Genomic DNA, 20618 nt, shown 5'->3' with positions numbered 1-20618 from the left:
TCCCCACAGCATGATGCTGCCACCACCGTAGGGATGGTGCCAGGTTTCCCCCCGGCGTGATGCTTGGCATTCGGGCCAAAGAGTTCAATATTTGTTTAATCAGACCAGAGAATCTTGTTTCTCATGGTCTGAGAGTCCTTTAGGTGCCTTTTGGCAAGCTCCAAGCGGGCTGTCATGTGCCTTTTATTGAAGAGTGTCTTCCGTCTGCCCCCTCTACCATAAAGTACTGATTGGTGGTGTGCTGCAGAGATGATTGCCCTTCTGGAAGGTTCTCCCATCTCCGCAGAGGAACTCTGGAGCTATGTCAGAGTGACCATCGGGTTCTCAGTTTGGCCAGGCAGCCAGCTCTAGGAAGAGTCTTGATGGTTCCAAACTTCTTCCATTTAAGAATGATGGAAGCCACTGTGTTCTTGGATACCTTCAATGCTGCAGAATTTTTTTGATACACTTCCCCAGATCTGTGCCTCGACACAATCCTGTCTCTGAGTTTTATGGACAATTCCTTCGACCTCATGACTTTGTTTTTACTCTGACATGCACTGTCAACTGTGTGCCTTTCCAAATCATGTCCAATCAATTGAATTTACCACAGGTGGACTCCAATCAAGTTGTAGAAACATCAAGGATGATTAATGGAAATGGGATGCACCTGAGCTCAATTTTGAGTCTCATTGCAAAGGGTCTTAATACTTATGTTAATAAGGTATTGCTGTTTTTTCTTTCTTTTTTTGCAAAAAAACCTAAAAACCTGTTTTCGCTTTGTCATCATGGGGTATTGTGTGTAGATTGATGAGGAGGGAAATTTTTTTAATGATTTTTTTAAGAAGGCTGTAACGTAACAAAATGTGGAAACGGGGAAGGGGTCTGAATACTTTCCGAATGCACTATATGTAGCTAAGATATACCGTCTGGAAGACTTGAATCTGTGACCCAATTTCTTCAGAGCCTATCACTATAGCAGAAGCTCTGATCTATGGGTTGCACTTTATTTGGATAGTGCCTATTATGTTTTAAACTAACATGGCTCTTATTGATACAGTACCTAGACATCCACATTCAGACTTTGTACAACCTGTCCCATCCACAATCTCATCTGTTTCTCAGTCCATCCACATAGTTTGACTGTTTATAGTTTCCACTCTCTCTTATTTCAGGTTTCACTCAGGTAGAATCACCTTGTCGAGGTCTAATCTTGAATTCTGTTGACTACCATGTGCTCTGACCTTGGTTTTCTTGCCGTATCCATAATTGAAATTAAAATGTTTTATTGTTTTCTCATTTAAAACTGCATACAAGACATTTTTCCTTCACAAATGTTCCCCTCCTCGATGCAATAGGTAGAAATTCCTCAGTGGAATTCAATGGCAGCTCGACTTAATTGAGGGCCATTATTTAACCCAAAATTAAGGTTGCTCTCAAAGTAATTTCTATTTTCCAGAATCACTATGGGTCAGTTGGGTCACTTTTGTATGCGGAATGTAGACTTTAATAATTGAGTAGTCGAAGGACACCAGTCTGTGCTTTATGAGCATTTATTGGGGATGCATTGGGCATTGACGGGCCATGTTAGTTAAAGGCCCAGTACAGTCAAAAAGTAGATTTTTATGTGTATTATATATATTTCCACACTATGAGGTTGGAATAATATTGCGAATTTGTGGAAATTATGATGTCCTTTTAGTGTAAAAACTGTTTAAAAAGACCGCCTGACATTTCAGCCTGTTTTGATGGGATGGAGTTTTTGTGCCTGCCTGGCGACATTACCAGGCAGTATAAGTTAATAGACCAATAACAAAGACAGTTTTAAACCTCTCTGCCGATAACAGCTAGTTTTCAGGTTACATATCCCTCCCATTAGGCTTGTCCAATTAGGCCCCTTACTCAGACCGCTCCCAGACAGTCCTAGCAAAATTCTTGCTTGAGAAATTGCTCTTTGAAAGAAGCAATTTTTGTTTCTTTTTGACCATTTTAATTGAAAACAGTCACGGTAAAGTACTTAATTGTTACCCAGAAATTATTTGATATTGAGATAAAAATGGCTGCATTGGACCTTTAATAAAGTTGCGTTCATCCGTTTGCATGAACAAAAAACAAACCTTGAATAGTTAGAGTGGGTGATACATTTGCATGTATTTTCTGACCATAAAAATGTCCTTGTTTTGTTATCAGTCCTTCATTTTCAGTGATGTTCTGTTATTGGGCACTCACTACTGTACCTGGTTGCCCCTAGAGGTAGAAGAGAATGGCTTGAATACCGTCATCAATTATATTTTTCATTTTAATTACAATGTTTGAATAAAAAAATGTATTTCTTTAATACTTTGAATATTTATTGGAATACTTTGGAGGACAACATTTTCATAACAATGTGAGTTATATGTGCCAGCTAACAATAGCTTTATTGTATAATCTTAATTGAAGGTTACAAGGTGATTAGGTTTACCCATTGAATTGTTGGGAGCATAGAGTGTGCAATGTTCTTACATTTCTTTCTTGAAACATCTCACAACTTTTGTCAGCAGCATATAACTTGTATTTTCTTGTAGAATTTGCTAAACTTTTCTTTTTGAACTGAATAAAAACATAATGGTTGTTGGAGTACCGAAGCCATTTGTAAAGACCACTGTATGAACTGTTGTTCGTAATGTTTGCCCGCAATACTCGCCTTCATGGAATATAGACAGCAATAGAGGAGGATGGAGGTCATGTTTTTTATTAAATCTCCAAGTAAAGTTGTACTCTATTCTTAGTATGGATCAAAATCCAATAAATAACCTATGTGCTCTTTTTGTGTTGACTCCTAGAGATGGACATCAGGCAACAAGCTGTGGATGAGATGATGCAGAGAATCAAAAGGGGGGTTCATCTCCGACCCGTGGGCCAGGCCCCCAACAAAACCAAGCCCGTCCAGGTACATGCAGGATATACCTCACAAAGGGTCACCAACATTGTACTACTTCAGCTCAGAGAAAAGCTGAGTTTCTACATAAATTTACTCTTTTTCCTTGTTACAGGTGAAATGGCTATATGACCTGTACAATCATGTTCATGGACCTGTGTCCTAAGAATAGTGTATGTGGTACTGGAGTGAGCTTGTTTTTGTACGTTGTAAGACTTCTAAGCCATGTCGACATGGAGCTCTGTACATTATGTTTACCTTAGAGAAAAGCCGTGTTTCAACGGGAACACAGTGAAAGGCTTAATGACCTGTCGAAATCATGTTCACGGGCCTGTATGTTTCTAAATAGCATAGCGTCGCTGACGGAAGAAAACCTTGTATCTCCATAATTCAAACTTCAGGAAATTGAAAAACTGCTCTATTTTACAAATAAGGTCCATACGACTATGTAAACTTCAGAAGCTATTTTGAACACATTGTCACATTCCAACAGGGATGACAGTGTGCTGTATGTGATTACCGCATGAGCTTGTTTTTGTAAGTTCTCTAAGACATGTCAACATGTAGCACTTAGCACTCTGCCCACAGTTCTCTCAAAATTGGAGACCATTAGGACCTATACTTTACCCAAATTATTTTATAATGCGTAAATTGTCTGTTTGCATGCAAAATTAAATAATTATACACTATGTGGACATCTATTTTTTGACCCTGTTTTAACCTGTATTCTGGTCTCTGTGGTACGAAGAGTGGTCTAGAAATACACTACAATGCTAACAGGTTCTGTAGGCTGAAACAGTGATTGGGATAAATGTGTCAAATATGTGCTGCTTATTTACCAAACCCATCTTTCCATCTGTCCTCATCCTCTTACCAGCGAGAAAGGGTACCCTCTAATTCTGCCATTCAGGAACTTAAAGGAATTCTGGTAATGGAACATTTTAATAATAGCAGTAGTCCTTTTTGATTTACTTTTCTTTTCCAAAATGTTGTTATTTGTTGTTGGGGATAAAACCATGATTTGTTAGACGCTACAGTATACAAGCTACCAGAACAAACAATATTTTATAATACATAGCTACTTTAAGTTGTTAGAGGTTATTCTCAAAACCATACCAGAATCTGTATCCATTTTTGTTCCAACTGTACAGGATACATTCAAAAGGCCCTCCCCCCACCTTAAAGTTGGATCTCCATCAACAAACACTGAGTCTGAGCTGGAGAGAGTTCTACAGAGACGACGGGGCGCATTCAAGACCTCACAGGAAAGTTGTGAGTTTTGTCTCCTTTAAAATATATACAACTGAAGAATGACAAGCCTGTACTTACTCTGGAGGGGGTTTCAGTGGCCGTAAAGATGACGAACAATATTGTATCAATTTTTGTCTATTTAGACAAAGGCAGTCTTATGTCCTGCTAATAGTTTCAGTACGAATAGCTAAAGGATGGGATCATGGAGAGAGTCTTGTGTAACAAGAAATAGGTAAGATGACATCGTAGGAGAGTATCATAACGTAACGTTTCTCGATTTTGTTTTGCTTTATTGTTATTAAATTAAACAAGTGATATTACATTTAGGAGACTAATATATATATATATATATATATATATATATATATATATATATATATATATGAGGCATGTTCAAATGAATATCCAGTAATTAATGCAAGAATAAGGTTATTGCCTTTTTCCCTTCACCTGTTATAAATGTTATATAAATATCAATCATTTGCATACACATGTTCTAATTATTTAATAATTATTTAGTGAAACAACATATTGCACATCTCAAAATGTGACATCTCTTCTTCCACACAGCCCACCCATGTTTTGTAGTAAGGACACCACTTTCTGGAGGTGGTTCCTGGTAGTTGATTAAGTTAAATGTTCAATTATTTTACACTCCTTTGCAATGATTTAAACATATAAAGAAGTTGTGCCGTGTTGCAAACACACCTACAGAATAATATCAGTTCTCTGTCACTGCAGATCCTACCATCAGACAAATAGGTAAACATACTGTAGGCCTAAGGTAGCAATTTCCAACTGTTGAAAGTAGAAATACTGTGGATCTATATGTGATTGTGTTTATGTCTGTCTCTGTGAAGGTCCGCCGTCCTCACCTCGTCCCTTCCCCAGCAGTGTTCTGGATGTCACCAGAGTGAGAGGGGACCAGCCCCAGACCAAGCAGACCTCCCAGGACTCTGTCCCGCTCTAGGCCCACTCAGCTGACCTGAGTCCTGGCCACTAGCACCCCAGGGCCCTGGGTAAGTACGCCTCACAGGATGCCTCAACACCTGGAATCACTGCATTATTTACAATGGAGTTTAAGTCCCAAGACCCAACTAATTGAAAATGAGAAACCTACTTCTTTCTGTAAGATAAATCTCCTTTGGAGTAAGAACCAGTCTGGCCCTAGTTGTTTCTGATGATTACAGGAATAATTAGAGTCGCTCTTGAGATCCAGTGCACCGTGGCTTCATGTTGTATTAAGCTGTGATGTTTTCACACTGCTGCTTGTTTTGTTTTGGGGAGGGAGTGCACTACTGTATGAGGGATTAACATGGGGCGATTGATTTAGGTGAAATGAAATACTTTGTTCCCACAACCGTAGGCTTTGTTAAAATTTCTTTAATGGTGAAGGTGAAGCCCACATTTTTGACACAGTCTTTGTTTGCACTGAGAGGATCCGTCAGCCGGCTTTTGTAGCCTTGAACATTTGCCAAAGCAAGTATGTCTTTAAATTGGTCTGTCTAGACCAGTATTAACCTTGTAGCCTCCCAGTGAGCAATTACAGGGCACTGTGGCAGATTTTGTTTCCACTACTCCCCTCGCTCGATACTCCCCCAGTCTTTCATGGACCAAGATAATTTTTTTGTGCAGGTGTTATTTGAAGGCATTATTGTAAAGATTTTTTATAGCAGAATCTATTTCAAAACTAAAGAATTTCAAGCATGTAAATGCACATATAGCATCGTAACTGGTGGTACTGGAGCTTTAGATTTTAGTCAAATGCTTGGCAACTACAGGTTAAGCTGTTCTGCTAGGTGTTTGTTACGGAACAATTGGATTGGGATCAACTTGCTCTCAGAACGCCACAATGACCATCACGCTTAGTTGACCATGAGGATGGGCTTTTTTCACTCACCTGCACAAATTCGTTGGACTATTTCTGAAGTGAGGGGGAAATGTGAGAGCCAGAAACAGGAGTGTGACGTCCCGTAACCATTGTGTGGGGCGACTAATTGAGGATTTGGGTCTCATTTGTCACTAAGGCACAATTTCCACTTGGAGCACAGTTGAAAGAAAGAGTCAAATCCCCCAAGATTGTGGAGGAAATTCAATTTGAGTGACTTTTCTTTCTGCCATGTTGTTTACATGTATACTACTTACCCCCAAAAGCCTGTTTGAGGATAAAGTGTCTTGTGTTAGATTTATCTTCCAGGCGCCTCAAGGGGCTCAGACTTCATCTTAAGACCTATTGGCTCTGCAAATTCATTCATCAGTGGACTGCCGCAAAAATACAGACAGGGCTACAACATTGTTGGAAGAGGAAGTCACTGTCATTTTATTTAACAGCAGAATTCCCCTCGACAATGGCCTTGCAGACAGAGGGATCAGTGGACAAGGGGAAGTTGTTTGCACCAAGGACTCGGAAATGACTAATTGTGCAGACTGACATGTTTTTCTTATGGCCCTCCATTTTCTCATGTTGAAGGAAGACGAGGTTAACTAAGACTAAACTTAGATAACGTCCAAGGAGATGAGAGTGACATTGAGCATCAGACATTGCTTGAGTAAGCCACTCTATGTGATGGACAGACAGAAAGGGAGACAAAGAGAGGGAGAATACCATTGTAATAATGGATGTTATAGCAGGAAATGGTGCCACAAGCTTGGATTCAAACACAGATAAACAACCTTCGCTCTGCGAGCCTAATTCATAAATGTAAAATATTGCCTTGATTCCAACTGTGTTAACTGTCAAAATGCCAAATAGAACGGGTACATCATTTAATTCAAACAGAAAATTAAGCATGCTTCAAGGGAGAAAACATTTTCATTGATTTGATGGCAGTTACTGCGGTTCCACCAAGAGCAGTGTGATGTCAGTCATCTACGTTACTTGGAATCCTGGCCTCAGTCTTTCCTCAACCTCTTTGAAATGATTGCACTTAAAAAAAGTATGTCATTGCAGGTCTTCAGTATTTCGTACGGAATGTGATTCTAGAAGTCAAACAGTATCACCGACTACGGCCAGCTGATGCTTGCTCTCCTTGGAGCTGTTGTTTTCAGTCCATGGACAGCTCAACGTCCAAACAGAGTCCATGACCTGGCCTTTCCCTGCTTCCTCTGTAGCGATCTGCCGTCTGACATTGATTGACAAGCAGTAAAGATTCTGTCGATCAGGGCAACAATGTAATTACCCGGAGGCATGCTGTGTCCCTTTTTATTGTGTTGAGAGCCATCTTTACCGCTCTCTATTTCTGTCGCCATCAGCCAATACAATGCAACGTTTTGTTGTTTTTTTTCCCCCCAGAGGGATTGGCAATTAGGAAGCCTCTTTTTAGTGTGTCTAGGAAACACTTAATTTAGCCTATTTTGTTAGTCATTCCGTTTATTTTCCAAACAGAGTAATTGCCTGGTGGGGAACCATGGCTGCTCAGGGCCAATTCATAGGGCTGCTTTCTCTCTGCCCGCTACGTCTGGCTATCCACACTCATTGATTAGAGGATGTCTGTAGATCCAGTGAACTCCCTAGCTCTCTCTTTCTCTTCTTCCTTGGCTTGTTTGGATGTTAAGTAGATGGCTATATGAACACAGAATATTCTCATCTTTATCAACAATTTTGTATTATATACCATCGTAGTTGAGGCAATGCCGAGCTAAGCACTTTAAAAGCAAGTGAAATCCAGTCTATTATGATGCTCACAATCTTTAGTAAGTTGATATTCCAATTAAAATGCAAGTTTACTCATCCTAAAATGTTGTAACTACTCAGGCATAATTGATAACAGGAGTAATTGTGCTTTGTGCCATGTTCAGCTTTTACTCAGAATGATATGCCTACGTAAGTTACGATAAAGATAAGCCAAGTTAAATAAGTATGGAAAAATTATCCTTAAATCATAAATCAAGTAAATTGATAGGTTAAATACAGTAATTAATGGATAAATCAATGTTGCATTTTCAGTTGAAAAGAGCACGAATGAAGAACTTCTTTGACAGGCCCATTGAGGCAGGCCGTAAGTGCTCCAACACAGCTGTGTGGTGGCTCTCCCTGTCTGTTGGTGCACAAAGCACCTCTGAACCGTCTACTTCCCACTGGAACAACTGCCCCCTTTGTTACACTGACGCAGGGCATTCCGCAACTGTTTAAACTACATAATAATTTCCTCTAGGAACTGTGTCTGGAGTCGGATGAGGATATGACAAATTATGAAGGGGCCCTTTCTCAGTGTGTTGGCTTTACTTGGTGGTCAGCATTGAGTTGCTGTATGCTTTAGCCTTCTTTTGTGTCGGCTCTTTCAGATCCATCTGTCATCCTGTCAACATTGCTTAAAAAATAGGATGTTTCCTAAACAATCACTTGTATCAGCACTAACATGTTACACGAAGATATTGATTAGTGAGTTCCACTAATTGAGTAATAGTGAGTGCTACTAATATCAAATATTTTTCTGTCAGTATCAAACTATTCCAGTACTTCGGTGGATTTCTAATCAAGGTCGATTTAAAAATTGTTTTACACTCAAACGCTTGTTAATATGGATGAGTGTATAAATCGTTGGTCTTGCTCAGTGTTTCTCATCAGTGTTCCTTTTCATCTATTTCTCTTTAGACAAGAGACCTGCACCTGTCAATGCTGCAGTCAGCTCTCTGGTGAAGGAAAGAAGACCTCAGAGTACAAAGCATGTCTGGGTTCCCCACTGCACTACACAGGGTTGGGGAGTAAATGAACTATATTTGGTCCAACTAGTAATTGAATTACATTTTGCAGTAGGTTGGTGGTAGTTGAACTAAATTCAAATCTAAGTAGGGTTTCAGTAGTTAATCATTTTTTGCCATGTAGCTAACTCCTGGAACTACACACAATTTTTTTTTCCAAAATGAAAAGATAAAATGGGTGAAGTAGGCAATATTTTCCTTTCTTTTTTGGCATCAGACCTGCCTAATTCTCACTTGAAACAGTTGTGTTTAATAGGCTAAATTACACATTCAGATACATATGATAATTTTTCACAAAGTAGTTTGGATGTAGTGAACTTTTCAAAGGAACTTCAGTTAATTAAACTATATTTTTCTTAAGGCTAGCTTTAGTTTAGCTTCAATTCTTTCAGTGTGAAGTAATTGGTAAACTCTCTTTTCAGAGTAGCTACCCCAACACTGGCATTATACCAAAAATGGAAATGTCATAAACCACATAAAAATAATGGACAGGTTTATTCAAAATAATATTGACCACTGTGTCTTACATAATCTTTTTGTATGTGTGTGTATTTTTTATTCTTTGGAAATTGCAACTATGTGTAAATATAATTTGTTTATTCCAGAGTATGTGATGCCAAATTGTGATTCCTTTATGTGGTCATTTTGATCAATTCAGTTTTGTTTCCAAGGAAAAATACAGATCAACAATGCATTTAGTTAGCGTGAAACCTTTTTGCACTAAGTGACTACTGAAAATTCATTAATTTTAATATGGGAAGAAATGTAATGGTGTATCATTTAAATAGATTGTATGAGCTATTCATTTTATGACTAGTAATTACATTAGATTGACATAAACATAAATAGAAAATGTCATTTTGGAATAAAAACACTATGGTATTCATTTAATCCTTATATTAATTATTTAATCCTTATATTAAATGACTGCTCCTCCATTTCTCCAACAAAGAGCGAGGATGTGTCTTTTCTTAAATCTGCAGACAGAAAACAAGTGAAATAAGTTGAATGGACAACAAAGGCTTTAAAAGGGCCAAAGCGAAACTAGCCCCTGCATGACAGTCTATTGAACATGTTCTGTAGAGGTCTCTGCACATTGAACATGTCCCTCCTCGCTCCAGGCCCCTCTATTCTAGGTCTGATGATTTCTACTGCTGTGACAGCACTAAAAATATATATATTCCACATAGCCAGAGCCAAATGATATACAAGGGTCCTGTATATGCAATTGGTGCAGAAGTTAATTCTTTATTTTATACAAAGATGAACTCGCTTTTCAGTAATTGCCCAATATCCCTGTCCCTTTTTTGGGAGGCGTAATTAGGTGGCCAATTAACAGAACCAAGGTAGGGTTTTTGCCAGCTCCCTTTCCCCCTCTTCATGATTCCTGACACACAGTTTCCTTTCACGTCCAGGGAGAAATGTATTCTCACCATCCCAGCCATTACTGCCTCTTCTACCCATAGCTTTGTCTAGCCCCCTCTTTCTACTGGCTGAAAAGGCGAGAGGAAAAAGCCATACCCAGTATTCCCTGCTGGGCCAATTCTTCCTCTATAGAAATCAGACGGTTGTATTTAGTCAGCCGCTCTCCACGACTCAGACCTCCCAGTTTGACATACACAACTCTCAGGCCTACGACCTGAGGGAGAGAGAGAAACGCACAATGACAAGAGTTTACGGGCGGCGAGTGCCAACGTGCGATGACTGCTCATCGCCAAGGCACGGAGAAGACGCCGTCACTTGGCTTTGTTTTGGTGTGAGTACACAATGACAGGCAAACTGTTTATTATATCACTTCAAGAGGTTCTTGGGCCTTGTAAATACAGACATTTGTATTATAAAACTTGTACAGAGCAGAATACATACATAAGTGATGCAATGGATTGTCAGACTGAAATGTGCAGATTCAGTCCAACACATTACTAGATAAAGACAGACAGAGATAGACATGTAAACATATAGATCTAAAGAGAATGACTAAGCCTCACCACATCTGAGAGCGAGTTGTCACTGCAGGACTCACCACACGTCGTTCCAATTATTACCTCACCTGACATACAAAAGTATAGTATTACCTGGTCAATGAATCAACTCTTTACACCAAGGATGGGCAACTTTTGAAGGGTCTCGGATCAACCCTCCCCCTCTTATCGCTTTATGTCAGTCACTGATAGTCAGCCAATTAGCCCATGTCAGCTAACATTTTTTCGATTGTAAAGTTAGTTTTGCAGCCAGCTATCTAAACTTGTCGAATTACTGGCCGGGGGGCCCCCCATTGATTTTATTAGTCAGTTTCACTCAGATATCATATTGAAAACTGCAAACATTTCCCCCACCCTTTGGCAAAATGAGTAGAATTGCAGCAAACATGCTTCAAAACTGCAACATTTTCTCTACAGCCCATGGGAAAGTGTAGAATTGCACAAAATTAACTCTAAAGCGTTTACTTTGTATTTTCTTTTAGCTCTGCTGTCAAGACGGGGGCTTGCAATGCATTTTTTTTTTAAAGAAGAGTGACCCCCACCCTATCAAAGTTGCCCATCCCTGCTTTACACCATCTGTCATTGCAGGGGTTCCTCTGAAAAACAGTGAATTCCCCAAAATAAGCATGAACTAACAAACCATAGTTTCATATAGAAGAACATTAATTTGAGTGAGATCTTAAGAACAAAGGTAATCTCGGACACCCAGAACTAAAGTCTTGTGTAAATTGCGTCAGATGCTCAGTTGAGGGGGAGACGGGTTAGAAAATATATTAAAGAAACTAGCGAAGTCTCCACCCCTCTAATCGTAAACTCTGACAGTTCAAGCAAGTCTATGGGCCAAATGTCCCCTCCCATTCAGAAATTCAATAGATGCGAGCACCTGCGGAATCATTTGCCCAAATGATCAGTGGCGAAAAATCTGCATACTGGAAACAAAGTTCCTCGTTAGTCGTCGCATCCCACAGTCTGTAGACAGATAATACTTCAATTTATGCTCCATGCATCTGTCCATGAGAGATTAGGACAAAGATAAACCGGCTGAACATAATTTTGGGTCCCGTGACCTTTAACAGTAGAAGTATCGTCGGGTCGCATCATTCGATCGATACATGGCCCATGCAGTCATTCATTTGGCTCCCTGTGATAAAAGTTTGAGTCGGCTGCACTCAAATGGGAAAATCTTCATTTGGAATTCATCCAACTGAAACCATCAGAGGAACCATGTAAGTCGGCGTGTCTCACACGTCACCTATTTATTCCAAAATATTTATACTGTCGTGTTCATACTACTGTTTCTATTCACAGTATTGATGTTGTGATGGCAATTATTATAGGTCAACCTGGCCAAAATGACGTGTTTTTCCCCTAGCATCGATTTGACCTCCAATTTCTTGACATTCCATCAAAATGTTGCACACTGTACATTTGACCTACATTAGGACAATGAGTCATGTATTAGTAAACAGCTCTATGTAAAACTCCATCAGTGGATTCCCTTTGTGCTCTGTGGTGACGTAGGTCAGGTCGGTGACTTTATTGGTCCAATTCAGGATGTACCCCTGGAAGAGATGGGGCATCTTCCTGTGACCCGTGACACTGGGGCTTAGAGGAGATGTCAGAGAGCAGACTGCAGCCACACTGCTCAGTCTCTCCTACTGCTCCTTACACATCGGGTTACACACACACACCATGAGTTTCTATAAGCACACCAACACATGTCTTTCATTTACTGTGGACGTGTGTTCGGAGGGGTGTTCACATCTTCCCTCTTTTCACAGAGGATCGAGCAGGGCTACGACTGCTGGGTATTTACTAATCAAAGCCCCATCCACTAGTTTATCTGGAGACTTGGGGGTTCCTGTAATAACTTCATAATTTCCTTTTGGAGCAGAGAGAGAAAATAAAATCTAACTTTAAAGTAGATCGTTTTCCAGCTTATATTTTGTTTTGAATAACTATAGTATGTCAACATAAAATTATAATTTTAACTAACAAAATTATTGAAGGTTAAACATTGGTTTCAATGGGAAATCAAATGTTATTTGTCAAATGCTTACTCAAGTGCCCTTCCCAACAATGCAGAGAGAAATAAATCATAAGTAATGATAACTTGGCTATATACAAGGGGTACCAGTACTGAGTCGATATGCAGGGGTACGAGGTAAGAGAGAATATGTAGCTAAGAATAAAGTGACAAGAATAAAGTGCTTAGGCAACAGGATAGATAATAAACAGTAGCGTATGTGGTGAGTCAAAAAAGTTAGTGCAAAAAGCATCATTGCAAATAGTTAAATTGTTAACCAAATAGAAACCCAAACTAACTAATTAGCAGTCTTATGGCTTGGCGGGGGTAGAAGCTGTTCAGGGTCCTGTTGATTCCAGACTTGGTGTATCGGTACCGCTTGCTGTACCCGCATATAGAATTGTACGCAAGGACACACTGTGCGTGTTTTAACGTTCTGTTTACACACATAGTCCATTATGTCGTGAGCAGCGCAGTTTACTGCCAAATGGACCTCCTTTCCAAGTGCCAATCCAAGATTGTTAGATGCTTCCGTAATTAGATTTAGAGGCTGCTTAGGACTCAACAACTAAGGCTCCAGAGTCAGACACTGTTGGCAGTACAGGCTGGAAAGAGAAGGAATGTCTCGTCAGCATAAATTTACTCAGTGTCATCGTTTATAATATGCATATCTGTGGAAAGTAGTGCTGGATCATACTGTATGTCAGAGATTCTACATTTCCACCTGCAAAGCTACTGGGTATGCAGGCTTTTGCTCCAGCCCTGCTCTAAAACACCAGATTCAGCTCACCCAGTTATTCTCCAGGAGGAGGGGTTGACACCTCTAATGAACGTTAATGATATTTAAAATGCATGTACTTTAATTAGGTTAGCGGGTATGAATAGGATTTAGACGTTCCTGTTTCCAAAGCTTTTGAAGGTATTACATAGGATATATTTAACCCACCATCAATAATATTGTTAATCCTATAAATGTAGGCCAGGCCGCGAGCTGTTATCGTCTCATCTTGTGATGTCCATCACATAATAAAATAGGGAAAGCGATTTCCCATCGACAACCTTTAATCTATTCGCAGTTAGATAGTGCTTCTAGTGCTAAACACAGGACGTTGCTGAGGGGAGGACGGCTCATAATAATGTCTGGAATGGAGTTAATGGAATGGTATCAATCCCATGGAAACCATTTGTTTGACGAGTCTGATGTCATTCTAATAATTCCATTCATTACTATCAGCCATCCTCCCCAGTTAAGGTGCCACCAACCTCCTGTGGCACTGCTAAACCATAGACAGAATCAATTCAATGCCGTCTAACTTTGAAGAACGTAACTACAACGTTGAAATTGTGATATACATTACATGACAACTCTGAGTATATGTTCAGTCATAAAAATGAATCACAAGCTCCCTATACTGTACAGTAGATCCCCTATACCAGGCTCTGCCGCAATGTTCCTTACCCCTGTTTTTGAAGCAATGTTCATTATTTGAATCATCTCCTTTTGAAGCTCGAGGACCATTGTGATGATCTGTTGGAGGATTTCACAGATCTTTTTAGATAAATGTTTCTTTATACTATGTACAGTGCCGAGCATTTGCCCTCTTTCTGATTCTCTGTTTTCTTGTGCATATTTGATACTGAATGTTATCAGATCTTTAACCAAAACCTATTATTAGATAAAGGGAACCTGAATTTACAAATAAAATAAATTGATGCTTATTTTAATTGAATGAACAGTTATGCAACACCCAATTCCCCTGTGTGAAAAAGTAATTGCCCTCTTACACTCAACTGGTTTTGCCACCTTTGGCTGGCTGTAACCAAATACTTCCTGTAGTTGTTGATCTGTCTCTCACATCACTGTGGAGGAATTGACCCACTCTTGCACGCAGAACTGCTTTAACTCAGCAACATTTGTGGGTTTTAAAGCATGAACTGCTCGTTTCAGATGTGGACTTTGACTAGGCCATTACAAAACTTCAGATTTGTTGCTTTTTAACCATTTTCATGTAGATTTGATTGTGTGTTTTGGATCATTGTTGTAGTGTCTTAACACTTAGTACTTATTTATGTAATAAGAAAGACTCTGAATACAAGCAATTGAACTGGAGCTTCACATTTACTCAAACGAGTTCGTACCAGAATAACATAGAACAACACTGCGCATGACCAAGGGTGCGCCATCCTTAAAGGGGACATCAGTAATTAACAGAACATAACAATTGTCTTGCTGAATGACCCAGCTGCACTTCAACTCACAGACAGATGGCCTGACATTCTCTTGTATAATTCTGATACAGAGCAGAATTCATGGTTCCTTCTAGAATGGCAAGTTGCCCAGGTCTTGAGGCAGCAAAGCATCCCCAAAGCATCCCACTACCACCATGCTTGACCGTTGGTATGAGGTTCTTACTGTGGAATGCAGTGTTTGGGTTTTCGCCAGACATAATGGGACCCATCTCAACCAAAAAGTTCACTCAAGTTTGCCAAAAAGGACTTGGAAGCACCTGGATGGTCGTCAAGACTCCTTGAAGAATTTTCTATGGACAGATGAGTCAGAAGTAGAACTTTTTGGACGACATGTGTCCCATTTTGCCTGGCGAAAACCAAACACTGCATTCCACAGTAAGAACCTTACACCAACGGTCAAGCATGTTAGTGGTAGTGTGATGATATGGGTATCCCCAAACTACCTCCCTGATCAAGGCTCTTCTCCCCTGATTGCTCAGTTTGGCCGGGTGGCCAGCTCTAGGAAAAGTCTTGGTGGTTCCAAACTTCTTCCATTTAAGAATGATGGTGGCCACTGTGTTCTTGGGGATTGGGCATTTTTTGGTACCCTTCCACAGATCTGTGCCTCGACACAATCCTGCCTCACAGCTCTACGGACAGTTCCTTCGACCTCATGACTTGGTGTTTGCTCTGACATGCGTTGTCACTTGTGGGTCTTTATATAGACAGGTGTGTGCCTTTTCAAATCCTCTCCTGTCAATTGAATTTACCACAGGTGGACTCCAGTCAAGTTGTAAAAACATCAAGGATGATGAATGGAAACGGGATGCACCTGAGCTTTATTTCTAGTCTCATAGCAAAGGGTCTGAATACTTATGTAAATAAGGTATTTTTGATTTTTTTTTTATACATTTGCTGAAATTTCTAAACCAGTTCTCATGAGGGAAACAAATGATTTAATACATTTTATAATAAGGCTGTAACATAACAATGTGGGAAAGTGAAGGGGTCTGAATAGTTTCTGAATGCAGTGTAGATGCGTCTACATCACATTGCTTACTCTGGGGTTTTAGGCTGGGTTTCTGTTTATTTATAACAAAAATGTATCCTTTATTTAACTAAGCAAGTCAATTAAGAACAAATTCTTATTTACAATGACTGCCTACCAAAAGGCCTCCTGTGGGGACGGGGACTGGGATTAAAAATAAATTCAATAAAAATATAGGACAAACCACATCGATAAAAGAAAGACCTAAGACAACATAGCATGGCAGCAACATATGACAACAGCAGGGTAGCAACACAACATGGTAGCAGCACAAACTGTGTAAAAACATTGGGCACAGACAAGAGCAAAGGGCAAGAAGGTAGAGAACAATACATCACGCAAAGCAGCCACAACGGTCAGTAAGAGTGTCCATGAATGAGTCTTTTAATGAAGAGATTGAGATAAAACTGTCCAGTTTGAGTGTTTGTTGGAGCTCGTTCCAGTCTTTAGCTAGAGCGAAATGAAAAGACGAGCGACCCAGGGATGTGTGCTTTGGGAACTTTTAACAGAATGTGATTGGCAGAAGGGGTGTTTTATGTGGAGTATTGATTGAAGATGATCACTATTATTAAACACTAGTTTTACTACACACTGTTTAATATGACAACTAGATGAAATAGCCTCCCTTAACACCCACACATATACAGTGCCTTGCGAAAGTATTCGGCCCCCTTGAACTTTGCGACCTTTTGCCACATTTCAGGCTTCAAACATAAAGATATAAAACTGTATTTTTTTGAGAAGAATCAACAACAAGTGGGACACAATCATGAAGTGGAACGACATTTATTGGATATTTCAAACTTTTTTAACAAATCAAAAACTGAAAAATTGGTTGTGCAAAATTATTCAGCCCCCTGAAGTTAATACTTTGTAGCGCCACCTTTTGCTGCGATTACAGCTGTAAGTCGCTTGGGGTATGTCTCTATCAGTTTTGCACATCGAGAGACTGAAATTTTTTCCCATTCCTCCTTGCAAAACAGCTCGAGCTCAGTGAGGTTGGATAGAGAGCATTTGTGAACAGCAGTTTTCAGTTCTTTCCACAAATTCTCGATTGGATTCAGGTCTGGACTTTGACTTGGCCATTCTAACACCTGGATATGTTTATATTTGAACCATTCCATTGTAGATTTTGCTTTATGTTTTGGATCATTGTCTTGTTGGAAGACAAATCTCCGTCCCAGTCTCAGGTCTTTTGCAGACTCCATCAGGTTTTCTTCCAGAATGGTCCTGTATTTGGCTCCATCCATCTTCCCATCAATTTTAACCATCTTCCCTGTCCCTGCTGAAGAAAAGCAGGCCCAAACCATGATGCTGCCACCACCATGTTTGACAGTGGGGATGGTGTGGTCAGGGTGATGAGCTGTGTTGCTTTTACGCCAAACATAACGTTTTGCATTGTTGCCAAAAAGTTCAATTTTGGTTTCATCTGACCAGAGCACCTTCTTCCACATGTTTGGTGTGTCTCCCAGGTGGCTTGTGGCGAACTTTAAACAACACTTTTTATGGATATCTTTAAGAAATTGCTTTCTTCTTGCCACTCTTCCATAAAGGCCAGATTTGTGCAATATACGACTGATTGTTGTCCTATGGACAGAGTCTCCCACCTCAGCTGTAGATCTCTGCAGTTCATCCAGAGTGATCATGGGCCTCTTGGCTGCATCTCTGATCAGTCTTCTCCTTGTATGAGCTGAAAGTTTAGAGGGACGGCCAGGTCTTGGTAGATTTGCAGTGGTCTGATACTCCTTCCATTTCAATATTATCGATTGCACAGTGCTCCTTGGGATGTTTAAAGCTTGGGAAATCTTTTTGTATCCAAATCCGGCTTTAAACTTCTTCACAACAGTATCTCGGACCTGCCTGGTGTGTTCCTTGTTCTTCATGATGCTCTCTGCGCTTTTAACGGACCTCTGAGACTATCACAGTGCAGGTGCTTTTATACGGAGACTTGATTACACACAGGTGGATTGTATTTATCATCATTAGTCATTTAGGTCAACATTGGATCATTCAGAGATCCTCACTGAACTTCTGGAGAGAGTTTGTTGCACTGAAAGTAAAGGGGCTGAATAATTTTGCACGCCCAATTTTTCAGTTTTTGATTTGTTAAAAAAGTTTGAAATATCCAATAAATGTCGTTCCACTTCATGATTGTGTCCCACTTGTTGTTGATTCTTCACAAAAAAATACAGTTTTATGTCTTTATGTTTGAAGCCTGAAATGTGGCAAAAAGTCGCAAAGTTCAAGGGGGCCGAATACTTTCGCAAGGCACTGTACATACAGTGGGGCAAAAAGGTATTTAGTCAGCCACCAAGTTATCCCACTTACAAAGATGAGAGAGGCCTGTAATATTCATCATCGGTACACTTCAACTATGACAGATAAAAAAATCCAGAAAATCACATTGTAGGATTTTTAATGAAATTACTTGCAAATTATGGTGGAAAATAAGTATTTGATCACCTACAAACAAGCAAGGTTTCTGGCTCTCACAGACCTGTAATTTCTTCTTTAAGAGGCTCCTCTGTCCTCCACAAGTTACCTGTATTAATGGCACCTGTTTGAACTTGTTATCACTATAAAAGACACCTGTCCACAACCTCAAACAGTCACACTCCAAACTCCACTATGGCCAAGACCAAAGAGCTGTCAAAGGACACCAGAAACAAAATTGTAAACCTGCACCAGGCTGGGAAGACTGAATCTGCAATAGGTAAGCAGCTTAATTTGAAGAAATCAACTGTGGGAGCAATTATTAGGAAATGGAAGACATACAAGACCACTGATATTCTCCCTCAATCTGGGGCTCCACGCAAGATCTCACCCCGTGGGGTTAAAATGATCACAAGAACGGTGAGCAAAAATCCCAGAACCATACGGGGGGACCAAGTGAATGACCTGCAGAGAGCTGGGACCAAAGTAACAAAGCCTACCATCAGTAACACACTACGCCGCCAGGGACTCAAATCCTGCAGTGCCAGACGTGTCCCCCTGCTTAAGCCAGTACATGTCCAGGCCCGTCTGAAGTTTGCTAGAGAGCATTTGGCTGATCCAGAAGAAGATTGGGAGAATGTCATATGGTCAGATGAAACCAAAATAGAACTTTTTGGTAAAAACTCAACTCGTCGTGTTTGGAGGACAAAAAATGCTGAGTTGCATCCAAAGAACACCATACCTACTGTGAAGCACGGGGGTGGAAACATCATGCTTTGGGGCTGTTTTTCTGCAAAGGGACCAGGACAACTGATCCGTGTAAAGGAAAGAATGAATGGGGCCATGTACCGTGAGATTTTGAGTGAAAACCTCCTTCCATCAGCAAGGGCATTGAAGGTGAAACGTGGCTGGGTCTTTCAGCATGACAATGATCTCAAACACACCGACCGGGCAACGAATGAGTGGCTTCGTAAGAAGCATTTCAAGGTCCTGGAGTGGCCTAGCCAGTCTCCAGATCTCAACCCCATAGAAAATCTTTGGAGGGATTTGAAAGTCCGTGTTGCCCAGCAACAGCCCCAAAACATCACTGCTCTAGAGGAGATCTGCATGGAGGAATGGGCCAAAATACCAGCAACAGTGTGTGAAAACCTTGTGAAGACTGACAGAAAACGTTTGACCTCTGTCATTGCCAACAAAGGGTACATAAAAGTATTGAGATATACTTTTGTTATTGACCAAATACTTATTTTCCACCATAATTTGCAAATAAATTCATTAAAAATCCTACAATGTGATTTTCTGGATTTTTTTTCTCATTTTGTCTGTCATAGTTGAGTGGGAGAACTTGCACAATTGGTGGCTGACAATACTTTTTTTGCACCACTGTATCTAGCATTGCCTTCAAGCCTATGATTTGATTTGATTTGATTCCTGATCAATGACCTACATCACCTAACACTGCATGGTGTGTGTCAGTGTGTGTGTGCTCGCTCAAAGGGGAGCTCACTGACCTGTTTGTTCCTCAGGGACTGTGATGTACTTGCAGTAGAGCCCCAATCTTAGCCACAGCCATGGACACTGAACCAATGGCCGTGCTGCTAGGCAGGACTGGCTCTGGAGGCGGGATGGGCTTCTGTCCTGCTTCTTTTGCCTGGAATACCAGAAACAAACTTAAATCTGCCTCAATGTTGTTACAACTTGAGGAAGAACAATTTCCCAAAGTGCCTGTCTGAGAGGCCAGCCCTCCCACAGGGACTCTTACAAGACAAGTGTCACGCTCGTTGAATGAATGGACCAAGGCGCAACGTACTTCGAGTTCCACATGTTTAATAAATATGAAACTCACCAAAAACAATACAGACAAAACAGAACCATGACGTTCTGGGCTGCTCACAGGCAGCTACACAAAAACAAGATCCCACAAACAACAGGTGGGAAAAGGCTGCCTAAATATGATCCCCAATCAGAGACAACAATAGACAGCTGCCTCTGATTGGGAACCATACCAGGCCAACAAAGAAATAGAAAACATAGATTGCCCAACCTATT

General features: G+C 40.3%; 1 protein-coding gene and 1 pseudogene across 6 annotated transcripts in view; one reads left to right on the top strand and one right to left on the bottom strand.

The window, feature by feature from the left end:
• The window catches only part of shtn1 (shootin 1), a 43286-nt gene extending 33544 nt beyond the window's left edge, over nt 1-9742 (top strand). For all 6 annotated transcript variants that reach the window (XM_064932328.1, XM_064932326.1, XM_064932324.1 and 3 more), the window contains 5 exons: nt 2805-2911; nt 3777-3827; nt 4051-4171; nt 5011-5169; nt 8745-9742. In XM_064932328.1, the coding sequence (XP_064788400.1) occupies nt 2805-2911; nt 3777-3827; nt 4051-4171; nt 5011-5120 (389 nt within the window). In that variant the 3' untranslated portion in view covers nt 5121-5169; nt 8745-9742. The remainder of the gene's footprint in view (nt 1-2804; nt 2912-3776; nt 3828-4050; nt 4172-5010; nt 5170-8744) is intronic.
• A 12-nt stretch (nt 9743-9754) lies between these two features.
• On the bottom strand, nt 9755-20393 carry LOC135510118 (enolase 4-like; annotated as a pseudogene).
• Between the last annotated feature and the right edge of the window lie 225 nt (nt 20394-20618).

The sequence above is a fragment of the Oncorhynchus masou genome, chromosome 23 (genome assembly GCF_036934945.1).
Source record: "Oncorhynchus masou masou isolate Uvic2021 chromosome 23, UVic_Omas_1.1, whole genome shotgun sequence".
Classification (NCBI taxonomy): Eukaryota; Metazoa; Chordata; class Actinopteri; order Salmoniformes; family Salmonidae; genus Oncorhynchus; species Oncorhynchus masou.
This window is presented reverse-complemented; position numbering and strand designations above follow the sequence as displayed.